This window comes from Arctopsyche grandis, chromosome 7 (assembly GCF_051622035.1).
Source record: "Arctopsyche grandis isolate Sample6627 chromosome 7, ASM5162203v2, whole genome shotgun sequence".
NCBI lineage: Eukaryota > Metazoa > Arthropoda > Insecta > Trichoptera > Hydropsychidae > Arctopsyche > Arctopsyche grandis.
Window position 1 is genome coordinate 21,924,710 of NC_135361.1, and position 26,893 is coordinate 21,951,602.

The 26,893-nt window shown below is 32.5% G+C and overlaps 1 protein-coding gene across 1 annotated transcript in view; it reads right to left on the minus strand.

Moving 5' to 3' along the window:
* Nucleotides 1–26,893, minus strand: part of Dys (Dystrophin) — a 580,264-nt gene that overhangs the window by 510,346 nt on the left and 43,025 nt on the right. Inside the window, exons 5-32 of the mRNA XM_077434849.1 lie at nucleotides 26,628–26,888; nucleotides 26,351–26,549; nucleotides 26,116–26,267; nucleotides 25,625–26,034; nucleotides 25,364–25,548; nucleotides 25,105–25,283; nucleotides 24,798–25,034; nucleotides 23,539–24,715; nucleotides 23,294–23,436; nucleotides 22,820–23,207; nucleotides 22,601–22,715; nucleotides 22,379–22,523; nucleotides 22,145–22,297; nucleotides 21,727–21,888; nucleotides 20,710–20,838; nucleotides 20,467–20,643; nucleotides 19,518–20,138; nucleotides 16,226–17,695; nucleotides 14,936–15,574; nucleotides 14,342–14,845; nucleotides 14,112–14,258; nucleotides 13,857–14,032; nucleotides 13,621–13,777; nucleotides 13,385–13,545; nucleotides 13,140–13,299; nucleotides 9,591–9,701; nucleotides 9,325–9,504; nucleotides 8,705–8,999 (exon numbers count right to left, since the gene is read on the minus strand). Of these exons, the coding sequence (XP_077290975.1) occupies nucleotides 8,705–8,999; nucleotides 9,325–9,504; nucleotides 9,591–9,701; nucleotides 13,140–13,299; nucleotides 13,385–13,545; nucleotides 13,621–13,777; nucleotides 13,857–14,032; nucleotides 14,112–14,258; nucleotides 14,342–14,845; nucleotides 14,936–15,574; nucleotides 16,226–17,695; nucleotides 19,518–20,138; nucleotides 20,467–20,643; nucleotides 20,710–20,838; nucleotides 21,727–21,888; nucleotides 22,145–22,297; nucleotides 22,379–22,523; nucleotides 22,601–22,715; nucleotides 22,820–23,207; nucleotides 23,294–23,436; nucleotides 23,539–24,715; nucleotides 24,798–25,034; nucleotides 25,105–25,283; nucleotides 25,364–25,548; nucleotides 25,625–26,034; nucleotides 26,116–26,267; nucleotides 26,351–26,549; nucleotides 26,628–26,888 (8,833 nt within the window). The remainder of the gene's footprint in view (nucleotides 1–8,704; nucleotides 9,000–9,324; nucleotides 9,505–9,590; nucleotides 9,702–13,139; nucleotides 13,300–13,384; nucleotides 13,546–13,620; nucleotides 13,778–13,856; nucleotides 14,033–14,111; nucleotides 14,259–14,341; nucleotides 14,846–14,935; nucleotides 15,575–16,225; nucleotides 17,696–19,517; nucleotides 20,139–20,466; nucleotides 20,644–20,709; nucleotides 20,839–21,726; nucleotides 21,889–22,144; nucleotides 22,298–22,378; nucleotides 22,524–22,600; nucleotides 22,716–22,819; nucleotides 23,208–23,293; nucleotides 23,437–23,538; nucleotides 24,716–24,797; nucleotides 25,035–25,104; nucleotides 25,284–25,363; nucleotides 25,549–25,624; nucleotides 26,035–26,115; nucleotides 26,268–26,350; nucleotides 26,550–26,627; nucleotides 26,889–26,893) is intronic.

Here is a 26,893-nt window from a genome sequence, read left to right on the forward strand (position 1 = left end):
TCGGGGATATGAGGAGATTAAGCCGGCAAAACGATCATTACAACGCAACGGTTACTCACCGGTTAACCGGCTGACTTCCGGCCGTAAACCGCACCGGACTGCCGAGAGGTTTTCAGACAGTGAAAACTATCTCCACTTCACGCCATCCAGTCAATTTCCTAAATTTCCACAGGGGATAAGGAGGGTGTGATAATATTGTAATTCAAAACTGACATGCAGAAATGGATGCCGCTAATATATAATATATAATATATTTTGTACCCAAAATCTAAATAATTATAGCGAAAGTATCGACAGAGCACTCTTATTCCCTTCTATCGGGAAACGAGGGTTGTAAGAGTCGACGACAAAAAAATGTCAGATCAGACGAATCGTATGCATCCAACCAACCAACCAAATTGCACATATTGGAACAGACCACTCGAGGTAGACGATCGGATCGGGGGAGACCGTATGCCGTCTGCATATGCAATCAAATATTTTATAATGGATGCTGATTTTTTTTTTACTTTATTAAAAAAAAATCATTTTGAAATCTTTCACGTAGGTACCACCATTGGCTGGAGCTCAAATTCGGAATAATATGCATAGCATATCTATATATATGTATATAAAAATCAATGTTTGCCTGTCTGTCTGTCACGTATGCGTTCCTATACCATTCAACCGATTGCGATGAAACTTACATGAGTTATTGTGTGTATGCCCGCGATAGTTTCTGTAAAAAAAATCGCCCAAAAGTGGGAACGGGAAAGCAGGAATGAGTGGCGTTGCAACGCAATAATTTCAAATGTGTTCGCGTCACCACCTGCGTTGTTAGGGTAAAATAATAAAAAAACAATTGAACAATTTCAAATGTGCTCCCCGCTTGCGTTTTTTCGACAAATTATCATTACTGTAATTTAATTTGATTATTAAGTACTGATTTGAAACTGAAACATTTACTTTTCGAAACACATCGAGAAACAGGAACGGGTACAGGAATTGCATTCGTTATTGTGGCATTGCAACGCATGTCGGGTTCCGATAGTTCTACATATATATTTAATATCAATTTGAGAATCAAGTTTTATTCAAGTTAATCGCCATCGGGGAAAAAAACTTGTACACAATATAAAATTACGAATAATAAAAAATCAACTTTTCCACATTATACGAAATTAATCCGTATGTAAATTGAAGTAGGCTTATGCAACAGTGGCGTGCGTAATCCGCACGGCTCGGGATATTTAACTGCGACGGACGTACGGAATACTTAAGAGGCGATAATGTCGACGAATCCCTCAACTCACCCCTCCCCCCCCCCCCTCCCCTCGAATATTATAATCACATTATTTAAAAGAAAAGGGGGAGGGGGGAGGGAGAACGAGAAATTTCCATAAAATCTCCGAAGATAAAAGCTCGGCGAGCCGTTAAGACTCGCGCTCGCGGAATGCGCGGATCAGTCTATGCTCCTCGTGCGGAACGATTATGTTTCCGCTGAAAAAGGATCAGAATCGAGAATCAGCCAGCATAAGGTTTAACTTGTTGATTCGATATAATCTTCGGGAGACGCTTCGGTAACTAATTGGAAGATTTTTTTTCATATACCCTCGAGTTTTTTCGGCGGAAGAATTCAACCAATCAACGGCAACCCAATTAGTATAGATATAAGAGATATCATGAAAGAGAATCAATCACTTGAATCAGAAGACCGACATGAAAGGAATTTTTACTGAATACTATGACTTGACTATGCTAATTTCATTATTAGAAATGGTAGCCCAACCATTCATATCGCTAATGTATCTACAGTCGTACCCAAGAGACAACGAGTAACAATTAATTGATACTTTATGTTTATTTGGTATTCTGATCAATCACTTGAATCAGAAGACCGACATGAAAGGACTTTTTACTGAATACTATGCCTTGACTATGCTAATTTCATTATTAGAAATGGTAGCCCAACCATTCATATCGCTAATGTATCTACTACAGTCGTACCCAAAAGACAACGAGTAACAATTAATTGATACTTTATGTTTATTTGGTATTCTGAAGCTTAAACCATATTGTTTGTATGAAATCGTTTGAGATAGAAAACACAACGAGTGGCGCGACACTACACGTTAAAGTTGCCTTTTGTACCAACTCTGGTGTGTTGCGCTGTGTCGCTGCAGCGTACTGTCGCCTAGTGCAGTCGGGCCTTTAATGGCATCATCGACTGATCTGAATTGGTGAGCTTAATCAGATTCCATGTACCGAACAGATCAATTAGATATAACCATCTTCTTGATATGCCCAGGTTTCCACAATATTAATTATTCATCGAACTCAGTCATGTCAAGATTGCACAGACTGGTTAATGAGTTCTACATATATGTTTGATTTATTTAATGTCAGTAGATATAAATGAAAATGCGATTTATCCGAATATTTTTTAACATGTGTAGTTTCTTTGTTTTCAAAAGGCTTTTATATGATTCACTTCGCTAATTCTTTCTTTTATTTTTCTAAATTTTTATTACTAACTTTATTTGTATTGTATTTTTTCTTTTCTTTGTGTAAATGGTCATTTTTTGACCGTATAAATAAATTAATAAATAGTATATATAACGAATCATTAATATAACCAGCTGGGTGGACTAATCGTTGGCATATTATGCTTTGGAGCAGAGTGTCACGGGTTCGATTCCCACTAGAGTACCGTTGCTTGCCAGAACCTTGGTTTGTGACTCGAGGTCGATCGTTTCTTATCAAAGTTTGCAAATTTTTCTGATTTTCATTGAAACGGTTATTGTAAAATTGGCATTCCCTCCCCAATTTCTCTCGCAAATCTTGAGGTGTTCAGCGTTTCACCGGTTTGATAAAAAAAATGCTACAAAAATTACTCCATATATGTCTCTGTGGATGATTATCGTATAAAAATCGTATTGTATATACATATGCTTATTGATTGTATTATATAGAAATGCTTGCAATGCACTTTGCAATACATGTTGTCTATAATGTAAAAGTATAAAAATTAAGCATCTTCTAATATATAATTTCGAAAGAGACTTTATATGTATCTATGTATATACGGTTTAATGTAAGGTTTAAATGTAATAAAAAACGAATAAATATTCAAATAGATTTAAATAATATAAAACTAGTCAAATAAATATAATAACATGTTTACTATTAGATTAACCATATTTAAGCGGTTTATATTACAAATACCGAGCGAAGCCTGGTAAAACCACTAGTTATCTATATAGTAAACTCGTCGCTTTGGAGCTATCTGTAAGACGACTGTGCATGATTAACTGAATAAAATAAAATAAATAAATATGTATATGTATGTAGAAAATTATGAAATATAAAAATAAATTCTCATAATATATGTACATAATATGTATAGGTACATAAATTTTTAACAATCTAGAATGAAATTTTTTATTTTATTTTACCAAAAGAGCTAACGAAAAAATCCATTTATTTTCAATTAAGCTTACGAAAGGGCAAAAGCTCGACAGCCCTATTATTCGTGTCCTTTAGGTTAGTCTTCGCGGTGAATGTGCGCATCGAAAGGTAAAAGTTAAATTGCTTCTGATATTCGATTAGCATGAACCCTTGTGTTTTTTCAGCGACGAGTGAAAATCTACGTTCAGGTGCAACCCGAGAAGAAGAAGAACGATGGAAAGAGAGGAGTATCCAACTAAAAACACCTAGGGAATGGAAAACAACGCTCTCCGGTGACTTGTGCCGTTATTTATCGACCAAAATGTGGATAAATGTGTACGTACGTGTGTGCACGTTAAATCAGCAGTGGTGAACCTACAGCATGCGTGCCAAGCTAGGAACGCGGTAGTAATTCGGTGGCACGCGACGATTTGCAAAATAAAAAATATATTACACTATACAACGGAAATTTAAAAAAAAATCAGACGAAAAACACCAACTATTATTGCTACAGCAGATATGTATATTCCGGTGTACACGTCAATATTCAGATGCTTTTAAGATCGCAATATGTATGAATGTAACCTCGTTGGTTAATAGCTCTCATTATTAAATCGCAGAGGTAATCAAAATAACAATAATAAAACATTTATTGAATGGGCGCTAAATATGCATATTTTTTTCTGGAGTAAATTTTGTAGCACGCCAATTCAAAAAGGTTCCCGACCGCTGCCTTAGATTTTAATTTTAAGCAAAATGTATTTATATTTAGCGCCTGGAATTCAGTGAGAGTGTGCTCGTATTTCATCATAGTAAATATGACATCGAATGTTTCTTCTAAGCCTATTATTATATTTATAGGTGAAAACTACAAATACCAGCACCAAATAATCCCTGTAACTCGACACAAAAAAAATGAGTGAATCGGAGAAAAGAAAACGGAAGGGGAGAGAACGAGAAACATCATTTTATTTAGCATAATGAAGGTAATAGGGAAAAAACAAATTCAGGCAGGCATGATAATGCGCAAACTTTGCAAACAAACGAACTTATGGAGTAGCTTTCACATCGTAATGTATAATATCTGTATATATAGATACAGAACGAATTTCAGTATCTACGATGACATACAGATTTCATTATATTCGTGAAGTGAATTTATATTTTAAACTTTAGATGTTTTATTTAGTTGTAGGTATATGCGTTTTCTACATGTCGTACACATCGGCCGCATATTTATTTACTTTCGGAAAAAATAAATAATGTGAAAACTATTCAGTCTGAATATGGAAAATCCAGAGCGGAGGAAGTAAAACATATTTTCGCTGGAAATCCCCGTCCGTTCGACGCATCGTGGAATAATGTAAAAAGGATAAGGGAAAAATCTGACAAAAAAAGAAAATAAAACAAATTTATTCGACTGCATTCCGACACTTTGGTGTAGGTTATGCAGGAAGACCACATCGGTTGTTTTTCCCCCTCGGGCAAATCCTATGGGGAAAAAAGGCACTGCAGGAACTCGTTGTTCACCCTCTCCATGCAAAATGTCGGCATTTTCATGCAACGCCCACCGCGAATTCCTCACGTTTCACATAAGCAATTCCAGTCCCTTATACAAAAATATTAAAAAAAAAAAAAAACAAAACAAAAACGAGGAAAATTGTCGGAAAAAGGTTAGCGATCGCCATTGTTAAATTTCCCTTTGAACTTTCTGTAAGCTCGATGAAAATTCTATACATATACTTACATAAATATATTTTCAAAGCAATGTCTTTTAAATACACGCGTGCCTTCAAAATATATTGAAAAGCCCACTAAAAATATGTTGAATATATTCGCAGAAAAATTCGTCGAATGCTAAATATACATAAATAAGCCTTCAATAATTCAATCAAACCTATCAACATCATTTGGCAAAATTTGTTTAATGTTTCGTTATAAATAAACATATGTACATATAAGGACATATGTATACCTACATTTTATTTTACATATCCCAGGAAGGCCTAACAGGTAAACCCCAATGCGACTTCCAAGACAATTAATTATAAACATTGCATTTTTATTACAAAAATCGCCGTATTTTGAGAGGCTGAAGAACACGAAATTAACAATTAATTCATTCATTCATTAATCCATAGAGACATCCATGGATTTGGACTTGTACATTAATTTTTCCATTTTGTACATAAATCAAATTCAGATTTTTGTGACAGCGGATAGGATGATTTTTGCTAATCTAATGGAGGAACCGTTTCAAACAATGAAATCAGAGAAATTGGCAAACTCTGATAAGAAACGATAGACTTGCAGTCACAAATATCCAACCAAATCTGACCAGTATTAAAGATTAGCACGGGATCGAACCCGGTAACCTCTCGGTGCTAAACATAAACGCAACCACCGAACCATACTGCTGGCTAATAATAATATCTATGTATAATAGAATAAAATTATAAAATTATACGTATTAAAAATTTCCCATATTTCACTTAGAAAAGTCTTTTTTTTTCTAAAATATGTGTTAAGATGATATGAATATGTAGTAAAGTGATTTCGTGGTGATGAAACAATTATTTATATAAAAAATAAAAATAAAATTTATATTTTGACGAATGCCACTTTTCGAGAGTGCGAAAAGAGATGAAGTTTCTCTTCAATTTATTCTTTTCCTTTCACGCATTTTTCCCTGCAAATTGGTAAAAGTGTATATTTTCCTTTGTGAGCGAAATTCAATATTTGTTTGATACAAAACGACATCTATTCAAATCTAAATTGCCGCGAACAAAAAAATTCCCAACCCGAAATTTTTCGCTCATTTTAAATCAGCCCAAGCAAGCGGAAATATAAAACCAAATCCCGTACTTTTTACATTATTACACATATCTACAAACATTCACAATTAATATATAAAATATAATAAAAAAAAACACGCAAAAAGGAAAACGTCAATACTTTCCTCAGAGCTTCTTACTACATATGTATGTATGTATAATATATTTACATACAATATACATATATATAATACTCATTTTTTTTGACAGCTCTATTAAACTCCTATCTACGACTATTATTATGATACTGACAAAGTTTCATTGTGGCGGTTATTTCAGCTGAAATTTTCGCGTGCACTACCAAAATGACCGGAGAGCGTAACGGATACCCGGTTTTAATATCGTGAGAAAAGTTCACGAAAATGTCAGGACTCGATAATGAAAGTCACGATATTTCACTCTGGACGATAAAAACGACGTTTTGCACGCGCATATACATACATATGTACATATGTATGTATTATAAACGAATGGATGTGTAGATATACAATAGGATGTAAGTGCATTATGCATATACATATAATCCATTAATATGCAGCCATTTCAGTGCGACACGCAATGTAAGAATGCGGAACATATTGCATGTACATATGTATGTATGCTCCAAGTATATTTAAATGCATCATGTCAGTTACGGTGCGAGTTTCTCGAAATAAAAGTATGATTTCAAACGATATACCATGGACTGAAAGCGTGACAAATGAAGCAATCAAGCCGAATTCGAGAAAATTACAGAGCGACGAAAAAAGCCTTACATATAATTTACAAGAAATATATTCCACGTGACCACTTTTCCATGAGTTTTTGAACATTTTGATCATTTTTTTATAGATTCAGAGTGCAAAGTGTAATCTTTCACAGAGTAGAGGATGTCCTTCTTATATGTAGAAGTCGATACGTGTATCGAATTGCAAAAGCATTAAACAATAAAATTTACGCTGCAACGGAAGGAATATCTCCTTACACGAGAAAAGTCTTCGCCCATGAGGACAACAAATATTGAAATCGACAGTTCGTTCTACACAAATAAAATAAAATAAAAAAATACACAGCAGTCTTAGCACCCGAGACTAGAGAGAACGTGAAAAGATTCCAAAACTGCGAATACGGCCGAATTAAATTTAACATGCCATACCATCTATGTCGGTATACGGTCGTAATTTTTGAGTACCGAGTAATAAAATCGAAAATATTTAAGAAATATCGATGCAATAGTATTATATCGTAAAAAAGACACATTCGAGTACATCGTATTTTCTCATAGCGTTTGGATGTTTATTCTTCGACATAAAATATAAGTGTCGATTGCACTCTAAAACTCGTATGCTTTTGAAACGTTTACGAAATTCGATAAATGAAAACAATCATGTGCTGAAGACTAAACGCAAAAAAAGGAACTTTCTCGCTTCCAAGATAAACACGGAATACTGATAGACTGTTGAAAGACAGGAGCGCTACAGAAATGCTACTCTTAGGTGAGAATGATCTTGATAAAATTAGATCTGAGATAAATTAAGACAACAGCATGGTGGCTCAGTTAAAAATATTCATAGTAATTATATACATACATACATACATTCATTATACAAATGCGTTCTATACAAAATGTGTAATATCAAAAAAAAAAATGTTTCATAATTTTTATACAATAAATTAAATTTTCAACAAAATGCTTTTCTAACAGAAATGTCATTCAAACGCTTTTATACATATTTATATACGTCACGAATATCAAAGGGAAATTCCATAAAAAGCCTATGATACAACTCAATGACTTTCACTTATTATACGGAACATACATACAGTACGATTACGTCCAATAATATATTAATGAATTCCATTCCCAAAAGAGGAATACTCCCTGCTGGAATTTCCATGCGTAAAAAGAAACATTCTGTCTGAAAATTAAAATGATTTAATGAATTCATTCCACAAACAAAGTATCGCATGTTCGCCAACGAAGGCACAAAATTCCGAATACATATACAAAATTCAATTCAGGTAGAATCCTCATTTACATATATTAAGGTACTTTCCTTGTCCACATGATGATGGAAGCCTAAGTGGCATAATAGTCTTAAATGTGGCAATATTTTGCCAACCTTCCCCGTAATCCTGCCAACCCTAAATTAAGAGGGAAGGGCACAGAGAAATTGTAAAGACCGACCAATTGGCGGATATTCAAAAAAGGAATTAAATTTGAATTCAAAATAGAGCGCGTAATTGAATTTGAATAATTGGCCCTATTTATGGGAAGGGTCGCGCACCCTTACGACGAGAATGCACTTGAAAAGGGGATGAAAAATACAAAACGGTTTGAAAATCTATTCAAGAACTCAGATTGTGAAAATAAATAAACACAATTTGACATCGTACATATGTACATATATATGCCTCAAATCTCAATTGAAGAACTTCAATTAAATAAATTATATGAATCTTACCTGATTCTGAAGGCTGTTTAACAGTGTCGTCCGTTGATTTTGTTGGCGTCTGCGATTCGCGATCTGCTGGGGACATTGCCTGCTGTTCCACAGATTTAACAGCCACTTCCAATGGTTCGGCATCACCGGAAAAGCTTCCTCTGGCTCTGACGTAATTCCAATCTTCTCTCAGTTTGGCTATCTTCTCTTGGAGCTCGGCAGACATTGGCTGTTTGGCGACTTCACACTCCTTTTCGATATTGTTGAAGTTTTCAAACACTTCATTTACGTCTGTTTCTCGATCTCGAACTGATACCTGAAACGATAAATATGTCAATATAAAACGCTGTTATTATATCTGATGTACAATTTTACAGACGATGATTAAAAAATGCAAAGTTTTTTCAAATGACACCGTTTTTTTTTTCACCTCTGAATCAATTCAAGTGTTAGAAACGGTATCTATAAGTAATGTAACAAAAATGTAGTTTATTTAAATAAAATAAACAAATGAATTTCTATTCAAATTCCGCTGAAAAAATTAAATAATCTTCTACTATACCAGCCATATTATATAGCAATTTATAAAGTGGAATTTAATATTTTTCGAGGGTCGAACTTAATACCTCTGAATTAATTACCATGATATTATCGATGACCCTTTTCCTGTCCTGTTCGGACGGCAAGTCTTTGGAAATGTTAATCCTGGTCTTGGTTTCCATGACCCATGAGATGACAGCGTCCAGGCGAGCCCCGTACTTATTGAGGGCCGCCAGTTTCGATTTTATGTAATCCCTATGTCCGGAAAGGTTCACAGAAGCCTAAAACGATAAAATATACGCAACAGAATGAAAAATTCGAAAACATAAAAAAACCGCACGAAGTTTTTTTTTTCTTTTCTATTCACCTTTTCCATTTCGGTTTGAATGTTCGACACCTGTTCAGATTTGGGGAGTTGCTTCGACTTACGCAACACTTCCATATCTTTACGCTTGGTGGTCAATTCCTCTTCGCGAGCCTGAAATAGTAAAAATATTTGAATAAGATACTAAATCAGCACAAACTACACACGATAAAAGATGGCTACAATATATTTCGGCATCATAGTTAAAATCGTTAGAACGATCGTTATTGACACAATTTCAATGTTCTGTACGAAAGTGGAATCATCATCATTTTTCATTCTCATTTCGTACTTTCTATTCTATACTATAAAGGGGGACCGAAAAGTAATAAAAAAAAACATTCCCAAATTCCCAGTCTGTGCAATTTTCTTATGCGACGAAGATGATCCTGAACTATAGACCACGAACAGCCAATATTCAACGATAATTCCTAAATGGTTTGACGAGGATCTGATTCCACCATTGATGGAATATGTATATCGGGATATCATCATCTGAGCTCTTTTTTTCGTGCGATCTCCTTGATGTCCCTATTCACATACCTCCGTTACGTTTCACTTACGATTACAATTCAGGAAAAAGTTTGCCTCTTATCCGATCGTTTTCATACTTCGCCATATTGCTCATTTTGGTCATCAATATAAGTAAATGGATCCTCCGCCATTACGATAGAGATAAAATATCATTTAAGAAGCGTTTCAAGATCAAAAATTTTTAATCTCGGTGACGTCTCGTAGTCGTTAATTTTATACATAGATGGCGGTAGTAAAATAAAATTATAAAATTGTTTATACCACCGATGGCACTTGTTTAGTTTCAGAATATCCCCGTAATTTGCAGCACGGTGATTTTTTCACTGCTTTGTTTGCCTTCATTACTTGGTCTAATATAAACAGCATAAAATGACGCAATTGCCCTTCCTCTATTATTGGTCTCGACATCCTTCCTCGGGTAGAATTTATTTTTTTTAAACAAAAACAATAAATTTACAACAATAACATAATAACAAAACTAAAGTGTTAACTGGACCGTGTCTCGACACAAACTGACTGAGAAAGAGCTCGTCGAAAACTTTTGATTACTTTTTGGTCACCCTAATATATAGTGAATGTCATAAGAAAACATTAGAAAAATACGTTTCCCAAAATATTTTAACATGTTAATAAAAAATGTAACAATATTTATTAAAAAAAATATTTGTGCAAAAGTATAAAAAGAACAATTTTAAATGAAAAACGCAGCAAGTGAAAATTTTACTACCATTAATGAAAACTCATGGAGGGGGGATGCTGAATAATGGATATTTTTATTAGTAGGGTGGTTGTTAGCTTCCTTTTAATTCTGAGAGGAGTCCTTAGACTAACGAAGGTTAAAAGGCTTTCGTTATGCAGCAAAACATAATAAATTCTTGTCAGTTATTTTATAGACAATCCATAGAATGCTTACTTGAAAAGTTTATATAACAAAAGGTATATGGGGATGACCATTAGGTGGAGGACTCGCACGGTTACGACATCGAATTAAACTCGAGGGTGACCACCCCCTCGAAAAGCCGGAATCCAATGCAACATAGACGTATTTCTCATTTCCTATTCGTCGACAATCTATTCTACTAGCAACCGACCGAAGTATGTACTACATAGTTCGCTTGAATGAAACGTCTGTGAATGTACTTGTCGAAGAAATACTACCCAAATCTCATTTTGTGTCCTCTTTCATGTGCCAGCGGGCCCAAAAGCACTTAGTCACGAAGGGAAATTGTCATCGAAACTAGACGGGTTGATGTCAATTCGAACACAAACCGATAAAAAAAACTGTTATGTCAAAATGGGGGGACCAGTTCAATCAATTCCGAAAAGAATGAAGTACTACATACAGACATACATACGACAAAAGCGGGGTTTTTTTTTATTTGGGTTAACAATACACAAAACGTGTGTAATTTTCGTCGGAATTCTTTTGAAATTGAATAAAAGATATAGAGACCAGATCTATATTTAGTTATTAGCAAACATCGAAAACAAATTAATGCTCCATTGCCAAAAACAACTTTCGATACAAAGACAACAAATCTAAATAAGCAAAAATTTTCATATACCTAGTTAATATCAGACTTGTATTTTTGTTTCATAAAATAAAATAAATATATTTTCAATTAATTACACATAAACTTATGTATCATACATTTAAGTATTTAATGTTAAATACGAACTTCAGTAATTGACATCTTTTAATATATAATTTCGAAAGAGACAGTATATATGTTTGTTTGTTCGAGACAGTAAATTTAATAAAAAAAAAACAAATGAGTATACAAATAAATTTATGTAAAATAAAACTATTCAAATAAATTTAATAAAATGTTTACTATCAGATTGGCCATGTTTAAGCGGTTTATATTATAAATACAGAGCAAAGACGGGTAAAAACACTAGTCTAATATATAATTTCGAAATAGACTTTGTATGTATGTAAGTATGTATGTATCTTTGGTTGGGAACTGTTGGAAAAGTTTCTATGACGACGACTCGATTTTTTTTTTCTATTCAAATAAATTTAATAAAAAAACGAATGAATTAATTTCGCCATGTTTACGTTGTTTATATTAAAATACTGAGCGAAGCCAGGTAAAATAACTAGATATATATAATTTCGAAAGAGGCTTTGTATGTATGTATGTTTGTTTTTGGTTCGTAAAATCCGTGACGTTCAATTTAATAATAAAACATATAAAGTAACAAATGAATATTCAAATAAATTTAAATAAAATAAAACTAATCAAATAAATTTAATAAAATGTTTACTATTAGATTGGCCATGTTTAAACGGTTTATATTACAAATACCAAGCGAAGCCGGGTAAAAACATTAGTCTATTATATAAATAATAATTATCTGTGTTGATAATCGAATAGCTACCAATATAAATACTTGATAATGATTCCTTTACAACGAGTCTTATGAATATTAATATGTATATTTGTTTAAATTTTAAAGCAATGAAAATTGTAGAAGTAATCTGAAGCATGTGTACATATCAAATCAAACTATCCTTGATCCTATCAAACTCACAAAGACTTTGTGTAGAACTTACATACATATGTGCATTTACTTTATAAATCACTTTTACAACAAAATTATATGGACACGTGTATGTATTTTCATACGAATCACTTGTTTACACTGTGTTTCAGAAAGTTTAAGCCTCCAACGTGGATGCAATGCGACCAAACAGGATTTTATCACTCGATGCATGTATTTTACTAACTATTCCGATTATTCGTTAGGTATATTTCTAGACTATCACCCTCGCGTGAGTGTAACAGAATGACAGATTCCCGCTCCGTGTCTGCTCTAAAATAGACCACGACCAAAGCACATCTGAAAACCACTCGACATCGTGCGACCAATGTATTCAATCCCCCACTCAAGTTCGGATGTATTTTAACCGATAAATTACGTCTCGTATCAACACACTCAGCATCTCACTGAGAGTTCTTTACGTCTAAAAATTATTTACATTATCAACACATCGATTAGTTTTGTACTTACTTTGACCATGCTCAATCTTATAGACAAAGCCGTATCGTTTGACGGATTAGCAGTGGATCCGTTCAGTAAGGCATCGATTTGTTGGAGACAGTTGTAAGTGCTGTGTAGCCAATTGTGAGCACCTTCTTTCATCAAATTGGCGGCATCTAAACCGGTTATCCTAATCACAACAAACACAATAAATATAACATACCACTAAGAGTTGCAAATTAGAACGTATGCAAAAAAAAAACAAATTAAATTACTTATCGCGCAATTTGTTCATGTTTGTATTCAACATAGTCCACCTCTCTTTCAGCAGATCAACTTGTTCATTTATATCGCTTGATAATGGAGGAGTGCATTTGCTTACTACATCCTGACTGACTGACGCTATTGAATTGAATACTCGATGTTTTCCAGACACCTTTAAATGAAAACATAATTAATGCCAACACTTAATACTGACATCAAGTCAATGTTTCTAATTATGGGTCCACACCTGTTTTTCCAAATCCTTTTGTTTTTGTTTCATGTCTTTTAATGGAATTCCTTCTTTTCCGATGTCCAATACCATTCTGTCCGCTTGAGTGAGCCATTCGCTAAATTGATTCAAATTTGTATACAAAGAAGCCCAGATGTGTTGACATTTCGACCATCTAAACAAAAAAAAACACAAATAAAACTTGTAACCTTTATTTATTCATAATGAGGTTAAAAAAAATTGTATATATTTACTTTTCATATCTGTCCTTGTGAGCTTTATTAGCACCAGCCCACTCATCTTTCAATTTCTCGTTAACTCTTTTTATTTGATCGGCTTGTTCCTTTTTACACTTACGAACAATACTATTTAATTCACGATCAATGTCTTCTATTGCAGGTCTGCATTTCATTAAAGATTCCTTTACTTTCTATAAATAAATAAAGATAAAACATTTATTTACATTTACAAGTGCGATAAACCAGAATAGTATTCAAAATATAATCCACCAGTAAGCCATCCTCTTGTTGGGGAAACTCGTCATAGTCCAATCCAGTTAAAGGAGGCATATTTAACTGTCGGGAAACAGCTGATACTGCTTCCCGTGTTTTATTTATTTTGGTAACAAATTCAGAACCTTTCTGTGCATTCACTTCCTGTAATAATTCCAATACATATACATATTTATATTATATGATACATTAAAAATATATACATATTATTTAATATTAAAAATTACATTTTTCAAATGCTTTTCTTTATCCTTCGAAGATGTAGTAATTGTAGTGTACTGTTCGACAACAGTAGTCCAATCTAAATTTACATCGTTTATATATTTTTCTTGATAGCCCACTCTTGAACTCTTCAATTCTTTAGCAATGTCATTTAGCTTCATGACATCCCGTTCTTTTGCCTTAAATTCCTCTCTCAATGACTGCGATTGATTATTGTAATTGTTAGCCGATTTCAGTTCTGGTTTGATTTCATCCAACCACTTTTGAAGATCAGCTGCCAAACTGTTAAATTCTTTCAAATTATCTTCAGCTTTGCGGGCAATGTTTCGTTTAGAATCAATTTCTGACATCACCGTAGACCATTTGTTCCTCAATTTATCTTGATAATTCATCTTTAAATAATCTGCCATAGCAGGGTTAGTTTTATGTTTATTGTAGACAACACTGTCCCCATGGGATATTAATTCAGCAGCATCAGGTGCAAGACCTCCAAGTTCACTCTTAAGAATCTTTAAAAGAAAAAATGACACATTTAAGGAAATAAAAAACCTTGTAATAGAAGACATCAAACTGAAAGAATTAAATTTTAATAAACTTACTTCAAGTCGCTTTACAGGATCTCGTTCATTATCGACACCTCCAACGGTCAATAGCATTAAATCCATTCTTCTCATCATTTGAACAGCTTCAGTTTCAAATTCGACTACTTCATCATCACAATCAGCTCCGTAAACTTTCTTTACTTCGGAAACTCTCGAAGTTTTCGGTGAGGAGGGCATCAATTTTACAATAATTTCATCAGTGGGTGTTACAGGAAAATCTAAGGATGTATTTGAAGATAGCTTTTCTCCCACAGTAGCTCTACCTTGCAGACGTTCTTTGCTGATCGGTATATGTGATTTTGTAGACAGTAAAGGTGACTTGTTGGAGTTGGCTTTCAACAATGGACTAGTCGGTGTAGCTGGTAATTTTTTGTCGCCAGCTCGTAATTTAGAATCAAATATCGGAGATGGTAATTTTGACACGATAGATTTAGTCGAATCTGTTGCCGGTGTTTCGTTTAAGTTAGGTTTAGTTTTAACTTTCGGCGACAATGACACTACTGTAACTTGATCTATAGGTGGTTTAACAGTGACATTGCATATGTCAGGTTGAACTCTATCATCACTTTTTTTGATTGGAGTAGATGTTGATAATGGAATTTTCGAAACGGAATCTACGCTTGATTTGTTGACTTCCTACAATTTCGTAATTGCGCATTTATTAATAAAATTAGATTTTTTTTAAGTACAACTTATTGTATAATCATGTACATATATTACTTTTAGTTTCAATATAATAAAATACTGTGTAAATAAATTTCAAATGCATTATGCATACATAAACATAAAAATTATATTTAATATCAAATAATGATATAAAAAAATGCCATATTTAAATATTATATTTACTACTTTATAGAGTTGTCAGTATCAGAACTTTACTTTTGGCATTAATCCTTATTGGAAATATTGAGGATAATATTCCATTATTTCCATTATAATAATTTTCCATTATTACAAAATGAATTTCACAATAACGTTTCATGATAAAATATTATTACATTATTATAAATCGCCATAAGTAAAGCTATTTTATTTTCAAAATATAAAATTATATATTTGATTACCATATTGATGACAAATATATTCGTTTAAAAACATACATATTAAACAAAGGATAAAAATACTATAAAAATAAATACTACTACTATACTAATAAACTAATTAGCCCATTGAAGTTAGAATAAAACAAACACAAAAAGGGTTATTGAAATACATTCTAAAGACATCTAAATTACAAATCCCATCGGCGAAAATATATTATTATTACATATGTAAATATTATACCTTATCTAAATCAGGTTTCAAGTTATTTGCAGGTCGATCTTGAACACCATCGTTGCCCTTTTGGAGAACTTCATCAGCATCATCGTCGTCAGAAAAAACTAAAGCGTCGTTCATTTCTTTATCCGAATTATAACAGCTTTCATTTTCATCTTCGAAACCCTCCATACTGCTGATACCAGAAGATTTTCGATTTATTCTTGTAGCTACACTTCCACCGATACTCACTCCAGAAGGTTTTTTCGGGTCAACTTGTAATTTTAAATCTTTTTCTGAAGTGGAACCGCGAGATTCGTCTAAAATTAGATATTCTTCAAAAGCTTCTTTGTCTTTCAAGGCAGCATTATAATTTCTCGTTTCTAAATCGAGTATTTTAGTTTCCAAATCTTTAAAAAGAGGACTTGTAACAAAATCAGCTTCAGAATATGGAGTACTTGGTGGTGTCTTAGTGAGACTTTCATCAGAATCGTTCAATATGTATTCACGAATTACTTCATCTTGAACAGTTACAAATTTAGACGTTGATAATTTCATTAATTGGTTGGGTTTTGGTGTATTAACGTCTGTATTACTTTCATCGTGGTGGGTTATTCTCCTCTTCAAAATGCCTATCAAGGGCTTTTTTGCTTCATCTATTTTTTGAAGTTCAAATGTTTTAGGGAACGTGTCTTCGAGTGACTTTTCTCTTACTAATTGAACTGGTGGCGTTGTAGAGGTGGAGTCCAGTTTTAACATTTGAACTGTAGCCCATTCAGAAAGTCCTTCTCGACTACACGTTTTCGAACTATCTTCTTCAAAATCAGAATCAGTTTCGGACTCTGTCACTATTTCAACTTTTTCTGCACTGTTTGGGAAATATTGAACTGCTGTATCGATGACTGATGAAGGATATACTTCCATAGGTTCAACAGATGAAATTACAGATTTCAGTACTATTTCACTAGCTTTGACTTCAACAACATGGCATTTGTTTTCTTTATTTTTAGGCTTCTTTTTATCTTCTGGCGAATTACTAATAATAAGTTTGTTTCCAGATATTTGAGAAAATAGTTCACTATCTTCAGACAAGTTGAATGTGTCACTTATTGTTGTGTGAATATCCTTCTTACTATTTATATCGGATGTAAAATTTTCATCTGATATATCATTTAATTGTTGATTATTTGTATCATTATCTGATGTTATCTCTTTTCTTACTGGAATGGGACTTTTTAATACAATGGGGATTTTACTTTTAACAACATTGACGTTAGTCGTCTGCACTATATCAGGTACGATATTGCTCGACTCCAGCCTTCGTTTTATCGTATCGCTAATATTTATAATTTCATATTCAACTTTTGGTTTTGCACTGGATGTACTGGCTATATTTTCACTATTACTCGATGTGGCTTGTTTTTCTTGAACCTTCGATTCGTCTACAAAAGGCTTCTGTGAACCTAAATTATATCCATGATCGTGGGAAAGCGCACCCTGCAAATATATAGGTTTATTTTACCGCTTATTAAAATATTACTTAAATAAAACGATGAAGTTGTGATGTAATGGTTGCTATATTACCTATATAGTATAGCAACCATATATATATAGTATTATGAGAACAGTTCTCGCGAGACGCTAATTAAAGACTGAGCAAACTAGCCTAAGCATTCTTAGTACAATTTTAATTAAGATCTTTTTTAATGAATTACACCTACAGTCAATTAACATTGTAACTTTCCATTGCGTGGGTAATAATAACGTGATCAAGTTTAATTTTTCAAATTAAAACTATGGCAGTAAAAGAAAAACCATTTTTAACTTTTGTAAACAGGTAAAGAAACTACTTATATGTAATATTAGAGCCATTTGTATGATTCAATTTATTCCATGAGATGATACAAATTAAAGTTCTCATGAAATTTTGAATTTATTAGGAATAAAATATTATGATATAAATTTTAAAATTAGATATAATTAGCGTGTTGATATTTTGCGAATGAAATTTAAAGTGAAATTATAAGCTGTGCTTTCCCTACACCAACAGAGTTTTTAAACGCATAAATTAAGACTTCACAAACTTTTTTTTAATACACAATATTTACATTTGAAAAATTCCTTTACACCACATGGTCATTTAAAACCAAATAATTCGAATTAATTAAGTGAATAGATGAAGAAAATATATTAAATAATCGAGATTAATAATATATGTATGTATGTTTACATAAATTGAAATTGGATGAAATTTATTACATTTATCATAAATTTCAATTAATTTTAAAAATCATTCATATACATACATAGTAAATAATTACAGCAATTTACATTATAAAATAGTTTGTACTTCATTTTTTTGGTGATTAATAATCATACTAGTCAAAATTGGAAGCATTATTATTTAATACTGCAAATCCATAACAGAATAATTAATAATAAAAATATTAATAATGCAAGTTTGAATTAAAATTTTATTTTTATATTTCTACAAAATATAAAAATAAGATATACCTTTAATTTTATGATTAAAAAAAATCTACTTCGAATTTTTTAGCAAATTTTAAAAAGAAATTTCAATAATAAATACAATATACCTTCAATAAAATATACACTACGTGTATGTACATACATATACATATATTTACAATTGAAAATCTTACATAGTAATGATACTGCAATAACAATACAATATTTGAAAACTTCAAATCATTACAAGTATTATGAACATTTTATATGTATGCCTAATATTTCTCGACATATGTAAATAAACACATTGGAATTATTTAATATTAAAATGTACAGATGTAATTAAAAGAATAAATGTTATTGTATAGTAAAAATATTAACCAAGCAAACAGATATAATAATACTAAATATATAGGTATAATAATAAAATAATAACAATCCACTAAATACCCATAAAACTACAATACAAAACATATAAAGCAGCAATGTCAAAAGAAAAGGCTTTTTATATATAATATTATAATGATAATATAATCTATAAAAAAAATAAACAAACAAAACCACAAAAACAATGTTAAACTTATAGAGTGCAACTAAAGCAAAAGCGAATGATTGAAAAGCAAAATGGCTCTAATGTTAAGATAATCACAATGTTCGTGTATGTTGACTTTACTTATGGCACTTTTTAAATACAGCATATTAAAATTTCTATAGGAAATACATAAAGGTGACTATTTACCAGTAAAGATTAATCTCTACTTCAAAAACCTACCATAGTATATTGAAATCAAAATCAAAGTTGTTAATGTTTGTGTTGGAATAAAAATATATTTATGTACAAATAACTCACCTCTATTTTTTCCAGCATCAATTTCAATTTTTTGGCAACCTGCGGATCGTCATGCTTCTTCGAATCCAAGTTAACTTTAATTTCATTTAATTTTTCTGGAGATAACGTGTGTACATTTTTAATTTGCTCATCTAAATCTTTCAAAAATTGAGTCACACTTTCGTCAATTTTAGTTTCTGTTTCAGGAACCCCATATTTCTTTAATAATTCCCAGCGTTCGTTCGTCTGATCGATTGACTCTTTCAATGGCTCCAAGTAAATAGCTTCACAGTTCTTTGAGAATTCTAAATAATTAGAATTTAATTTGTCTTTAATGGCTTCCATTTTTGACATTTCTAATTCCCATGTCTTTTTCCCATCTTCACCGACCAAACTATCCAACCATTTGTTCAGTGACGACAAATCGTTTTGTATTTCTCTAGATATGATGAGAGCATTCTCCAACATATGTTTGGCTTCAGTGATTTGAGCACCCAATTTATTGTAAAGTTCTTTGAGCATATCTATCTTTTTGGAGAAGGCGGGCGGGTCTTGCACACGTTTTTCCTCCACCATTTTTCGACCAGTCTTAATCACCGATTCGATTTCGGATTTCAATTCACTTAGTGTGCGATAAAATCGCTGCCAAAGAATAAATAAAAAAATTAAAATCAACACAACACAAACAATAATCGCGTCAAACATGTCGAATTTCGATCTCTAACTGTAGTGGCATTTTAAAGCGTTGTTGATTCAATTGTGAGCATTTCGTATTGTTGGCAATGGCATAGTTGCGACTGACATCATTTATAGCCAATTATCTCAACCAAGCGTAACAACCAATCCCAAAATTTAAAACCCGAAATAATATGCCAAATGTCAAAAAAAGAAAATAATTTAATTCAAAACAAATTAGAAAAGCTATAAATCAAACAACGTATAAGTAGAATTATTTGAAAATTATTCTAACCAGACAATGCTTTAGTTGACCAGTTACATCTTCAGGTTCCGCTCCGGCCAATTCTAATAAAGCACATCCACGATGAACAGTCCTCAGTTCCCTCAAAGCACGAGTCAAACGAGCTTCAATACTGTTACCACTGCCTCCAAATGACTCGAGTAATGCCTCGGAAGTCGCAAAAGTTTTCTAAAATATAAAATAATCAAAAACAAGACATCGCCACCAGCTGAATAAAAAGTAAATAAAAATTACCCGTAACAAATCCAGTTGTTGTTTGAGTCTTGTAGCAGCCTCTTGTTTACCAGCATCTTGGTAAATTTTAATTTGACCCTCCATTTCATTCAATGCTACTCTCTGGGCTTCAAATTCTTCGATCAATCTCTACACACCAATAAAATTACGCGTTAACTACAACTTGTTATTTTTCGAGAAGTAATCCTGTCATCTTATGAATACTTTTGGTTCCCGGAAAGATGAACTAAATTGCACTGAATAGTAGCGCAGTTTCGAGAAGTCATCATTTTCAAAGGCGCTCAAAAAGAACTTACGCAATAGAATTCCACAAAAAAAGGGCAGCACCCTCGGATAACATACAATACCCCTTGACGCTTTTTTGTGGAATTCTGTTGCGTTAGTTCTCCTTGAGCATCTTTGACAGTTTGGATGTCTCGAGAGTGCATTTTTCCGCTCACTAATACTTTTATATGGCAACTCGAAAACAATATTTCAGTACTCCAGTGACAGAAAAACCTCAGAAATGTTGGAATTAGTTTTAAAAATACGTAATACAATCTAATAAAAACCATGCAATATAATTGTAAGAATTATACATTTAAATTTAAAAATGTATTAAATAATTAACCAAATACTACATTTTTTAATAGAAAAATGACTAAATCTGCAGATAACTTCCACGTGCACAAAATACAATATATATGTGAATATATAAAATCCTCTACTATAAAATAGTACTCGTTTTTAATAAGTTTTTACATGATATGTATGTATTGTAATATTTTCTATGACCCACACACCAATAAATAAAAAAAATATATATAATAACAGTCAAAATAATTGCACAAATAAAAAACAATCTTACATAATGCATTAACAGTAGACAGTACATACATGCTTGAATTTCGAAAACTAAAAGCAGTGATTTTCTACCAAATGTATAAAGCAAAGTAAAACATATAGCATGAACACGAAAATACACAAGCAATAGGCTATAAAATGATTGAAATCCAGCTCTATTGAAATATTTCAAACCTGATAGTCATCAGGCAAGTCTTGCGCTGTGATATCACTGTCCAAACGACTATTCAGCAGGCAGTTGACATTTTGTATCCACTGCTGAATATTAACAATGGATACTTCAGATTTCGTGGCTTCATTCACAGACGTTTCCAAAAGTTGAGTACGGGCAGACGCCTGTCAAAAGTTTCATTCATGCCACGATAGTATCATGCAGTTTTATATGATAAACATATAGAAGAATTGAAATACAGATTTTTGATTATATTGTCACTTTATGTATAAGTAAGTAAAGAAAGAAATATATCAATAGTAAAGTTTAGAAATATTATTTGATGAATATAACTTGGAAGAAGAATAGGGCATAAAGACAAGAGTTCAAAGTAAAATATCATAGTTAAGTAAGACAGAAAAATCTAAAATGAAATGTAACCTGTTTTTTGAGTGAATTCCAGCGATCTGTTATTCCATCAACTTCAGTTCGAATCACTTGTGGCATAATATGGGCATCCACTAGTTGCTTTCCGATACTCTGTATCCGCGACAGACGATCATCAGGATGGTTTCGAATGTAATTTTCGAGATCCTTAAACATAATTAATACATTAATTAATTTTCCAAAACACTAAATTTGATATATGCGTATCCTTCGAATACATATACTAACATATAATTCATCAGAAATTTCTTCAGCATCTGCCGGTGCATTTGGACTTCTACATAATTTACGTTGCAACCCATCTAACCATGATGCTTCTTGGGAAAGCCACGTTCGCAATTCACCGTATTCGTGAGATGCCTCGTGCAATACCCTAATTGAAAAATTAATAAAGTTAATCAAATTTGTAGATGTCACACTCAAAAATCTTATGAAATATGAGGAACTCACTTATATCTTTCATAAATAGCATCCGTTACTTGAGTCCATCTCGCATTAAGATGAGTAAACCTTCTGGCAAGGTCTGTTAGAGGATTCCCATCTGATTGCAACATAATATCATTTCCTGAAAGAATTATCCATGTAACAAATAATTCATATGGTCAATACTTTTTTATAAATATTAAGTATTAAAATTAAAATTATTATATAAAAGTATTAAATTTATACCAGTTTCATTCAAGTTGCGGAATTCTTCTGTTCGATTGTCACATTTATCTTTGAGAGCTTGGAATTTAGACTTCATTTGGAACAATTCGTTTGAATTCGAGACATTACACTCTTCGGCCAGGGGTATTTCTTTCTCCACGACAATCAACCACTTTTCAAAGTCCTCAATTTGATTCACAACACTTTGAATCTTGTCAAATGCTCGCTTTAATGTGTCATTTTGTTGATTAGCACTATCCACAACATTTTTCCATTTCTTATTCAAAATATCAACACGGTAGCGAATCTCTTTTGATAGTGAATTTTCGCAATTTTCAAGGATACTATTAGCAGTTCCATTAACCTTCACTAATTTTGCTTTATGTATTTCTATGTCATCTTTTACAATCTAAAATAAAATAATTAGTCAATTAATACTTAAAATAAAAATGTTACCAAACATATGTACTTTAAATACATTAAATATGTTCTTACATTACTCTCAACCAATTTGTTTTCTAATGCTTCCAAATTACCAATTGGGACTTCACGGTTTTTTGCAGTTGAATTTTCAATATCGTCTAACCATTTTGTGATGTTTTTCGTTTCGACGTCAAATTCTTCTAACATTTCAAAACCTAAAATAAAAATTGATTAATATATGGATACGTATGTATGTATGTATGTATATCGAACTACACATTCAAGAAATAAATTAAATAAAAGTACAATGTACAAACCTTTGGATAACTTTGTAGTTTTTTCCATCAAAATAACTTTCACGTCTGTCCAGCGAGTATTGAGATCATCTAACTCAAATCTCAACCTTTCACCTTGGGCATCTAATCCTTGTCTGCTAAAAAGATTTTTGCCGACAGAGTTAACATAAGTGTGAGCTTCGTCTGCTTCAGTCAATCCTGACTCAATGTCTTTCAAATTTTTCAATTTATTTTGCATACTCTTTTTATCAGACAAAACAGCATGTTCTGCCAAGAGGACTCCTTCAAGGCTGTCTATTTTACTTAATAAATATAAGACTTCTTCCTTGTATCTTGTTGGAGGTGTTGTATCTAAAGTTTTTACCAATTCACTCTCTTTGTCTGTGATGTTATTCAACACGCTTTGCCATAATTCATTCAACTTAATCGTGTCTGACTGGACTTTAGATATATCAATAGTTGGAAAATGTTGAGATAAGATACTCCTTGATTTCTCCTGAATATTCAATACTTTCTTTTCATTTTCCTTCAAAGAATTCAATTTATTCTTACACTCATCCAAATGCTGACTTGATACGGGAGGTTTAAAAGCATTTTCCATCCATTTTTTGTAGCCTTCTAATATTTTTTCTAACAAATGCAACTCCACATAAAAGGTATTCCTTTCGTTCAGGAATTTCATAACGTCCTGAGAGTGATCAATACTTTCTTGCAATTTCTTTGATCGATTTCGAAGACCTTCAACATCTTTTTCTTGGGTGACAAGTTTACTATCTTTGCCTTTAGTGTCTAAAGTATTCAACAACGTTTTAAGACACTTCTCAACGTTTTCAATATCAAGTTTTTGTTTATCAAACTCATTAGTTAGTTCATTCACAGTCCTGAACTTTTCTTCCAATTTTACATTGTCATCTTCGAGTTTACTCTTACACTTCTCTAAAGATTTCTCAATTACTTGCAACCAATTATGGAAATTATTATATTCCTCTTGATAGTCTTCCAAAGCTTTATTACCTGATAGCCTCGGTTTTTTAGATTGACTATGGTCTATAAAACTTTTTGTTTTATTAGATTCAGGAGACAATACAGTCTTTTCGATTGTTGTCGTAGTAGTAATCGTTTTAGTGACCTCGTAGTCCATAGATGGATCGAAATTTACATTTTCGGTGACATTGAATTCAAAACCTAACTCTTTTATCTGAAATATTATCAAATTTATTTTTATTTTTTATACATACATATGTATGTACATTATGATTACAAAATTGAAATATAATTACCCTTCTTTCTTGAATTTCAATAATCAAAAACAATGCATCAAATTTATCTTGCAGAGACTCTACTCTATCAATATAAATACAGAGTGATTTAACACTCGAATCCTCTAGCAGTTTATTTGTCAACTCTTGGTGTGACACTAGAGTATTTTGCTGTATGTCCATAGAATGTTTGATAATTTGTAATTGCTTTATGCGTTCGAGTACTTCACCGATTTCACTGGCTGGATTTGCTTCCATCTAAAAGTAAAATAAAATCAATATTGGAAAACATACATAGTCATCAAATGCGATACAATGATAGAATTACTTGTTTAAGTTGTATTTCTTTGTCATTGATCCATTGTAATAACTTTTCATATTGTTGATCCAAAGCTTTCCACTCAGATTGCAGAGCTTGAAGTTTATTCAACTGAGTTTCTGTCCATTGACAAGTTAAAGCCCATCTTTCACTTAATGCTCTTAGCTGATCTTCTATTTCACAAACACCTATTAAGTAAAGAAATAAATTGAATAAAACATTACAAAAAAACTAGTTCAAACTTTCTTTAACATCAAACACTAGATACCATTATCCTGCTGATCGTCATCAACGACCACGACACAAGTAGATAGCGAATCTACCAGTGGTTGTTGATTTTGTAAATCGGTATGCAAAGCTTTAACAGCAGCCATTTGTGATGATATTTCTTTTGGTCCTCCATTTAGGGATCCCATACGAGAAATTCTATCGTCAGTTTGTGTAAGCCATTGCCTTTAAAAATACAACATGAAAAAAAAATAAACCAATTTCTTATAAGTAAAATTTTTTTTTTTTTCATGAATCTCACCTAAACTTGTCGATTTGATCCTGCTGTCCTTTAATTATAGATGTATGAACAAGTGTTTGACGATCCATGGCTCTAACTCTCAAACTTTCCCAGCGGCCTCGTAGTAATCTCATTTGCAATTTTACTTCGGCAGCCTCGTCGCGAGATAAACACTGTTCGCCCAAAAGCCTTTCGCCTTCTTCAAGAACTGCGCCTACTCTTGTTTGATTTTCAGCCAGTTCAATCATAAATTTCTCATGGTTATGAAACTGTTCTTTAATCTTATTCAAATCATTGGTGATCTTAGGATTAGAATTAAGTCTATCCTCAGCCTCCAGAAGCCAATACAAAACTTCTTCTAATGCAGCACCATATCCTCCTAGCTCGGCAGACGCATTTGTGACTAAAGATAGAGGTCGACTGTGCGATGACTGAAATTATCAAATCACATTAATCGTAAAAAACATTACCTTGTAATCACATTAACATTAAACAAAAATGCATTCAAATACCTCAAGATTTGGAGAAGCCAGTGGGCTCATCGTATCAGATTTAACCGACACATCAATATCGCCAACATCCTCTCCAGAATGTGGCAACGATTGAAACATACACATGACGTACATCATAATTGATTTCTTGTCAGGCACGGAAGTGTTCACGTCTAAAAGTAAATGAAAAATATGATTCACGTACATTTAAAGTTTGTGATAAAAATATTGTAATTATTATATTAAATTGTACTACCTTCTGGGTCTAGCAATCTATCGATTCCTAAATGCTCTTGTGCTATTCTAAACGCATGCTCTAATCTAGCGTTAGGATGCTTTTTAGCAATACTAGAAAAATCGAAAAGATGAGGTCGCCACCGATGTATGAGGGCATTGAAAGCTAATCCATCCGACCAAGATGTTGAAAAGTTCTTTATGTCTACATTAGCATAATTCTAAAAACATATAAATCATGTCTACACTACGTTCATACATAGATCCATGTAAAACAAATGAAGATTTTAATAATATACTTTGGAGTTCTGTCGACACCATGCCAAAAGTGTCTTTTCCAAATTGGTCTGTCGTAATTCCGACATAAGGTCCTTGAGATGGTAATGAACTTGCCAATGCAGAATTATACTCCACACCAAGCCCAACGTCAATTTAGGATTTCCATCGACTATATCGTTACTGCTAATGTTCACCAGTTTTACGCTGTTTTGTTCCAATATGCTGAGAGCTTTGTTTACATTATTCAAATGATGCACTCTCATTTTACCTCTTTCCCTTTTCTGAA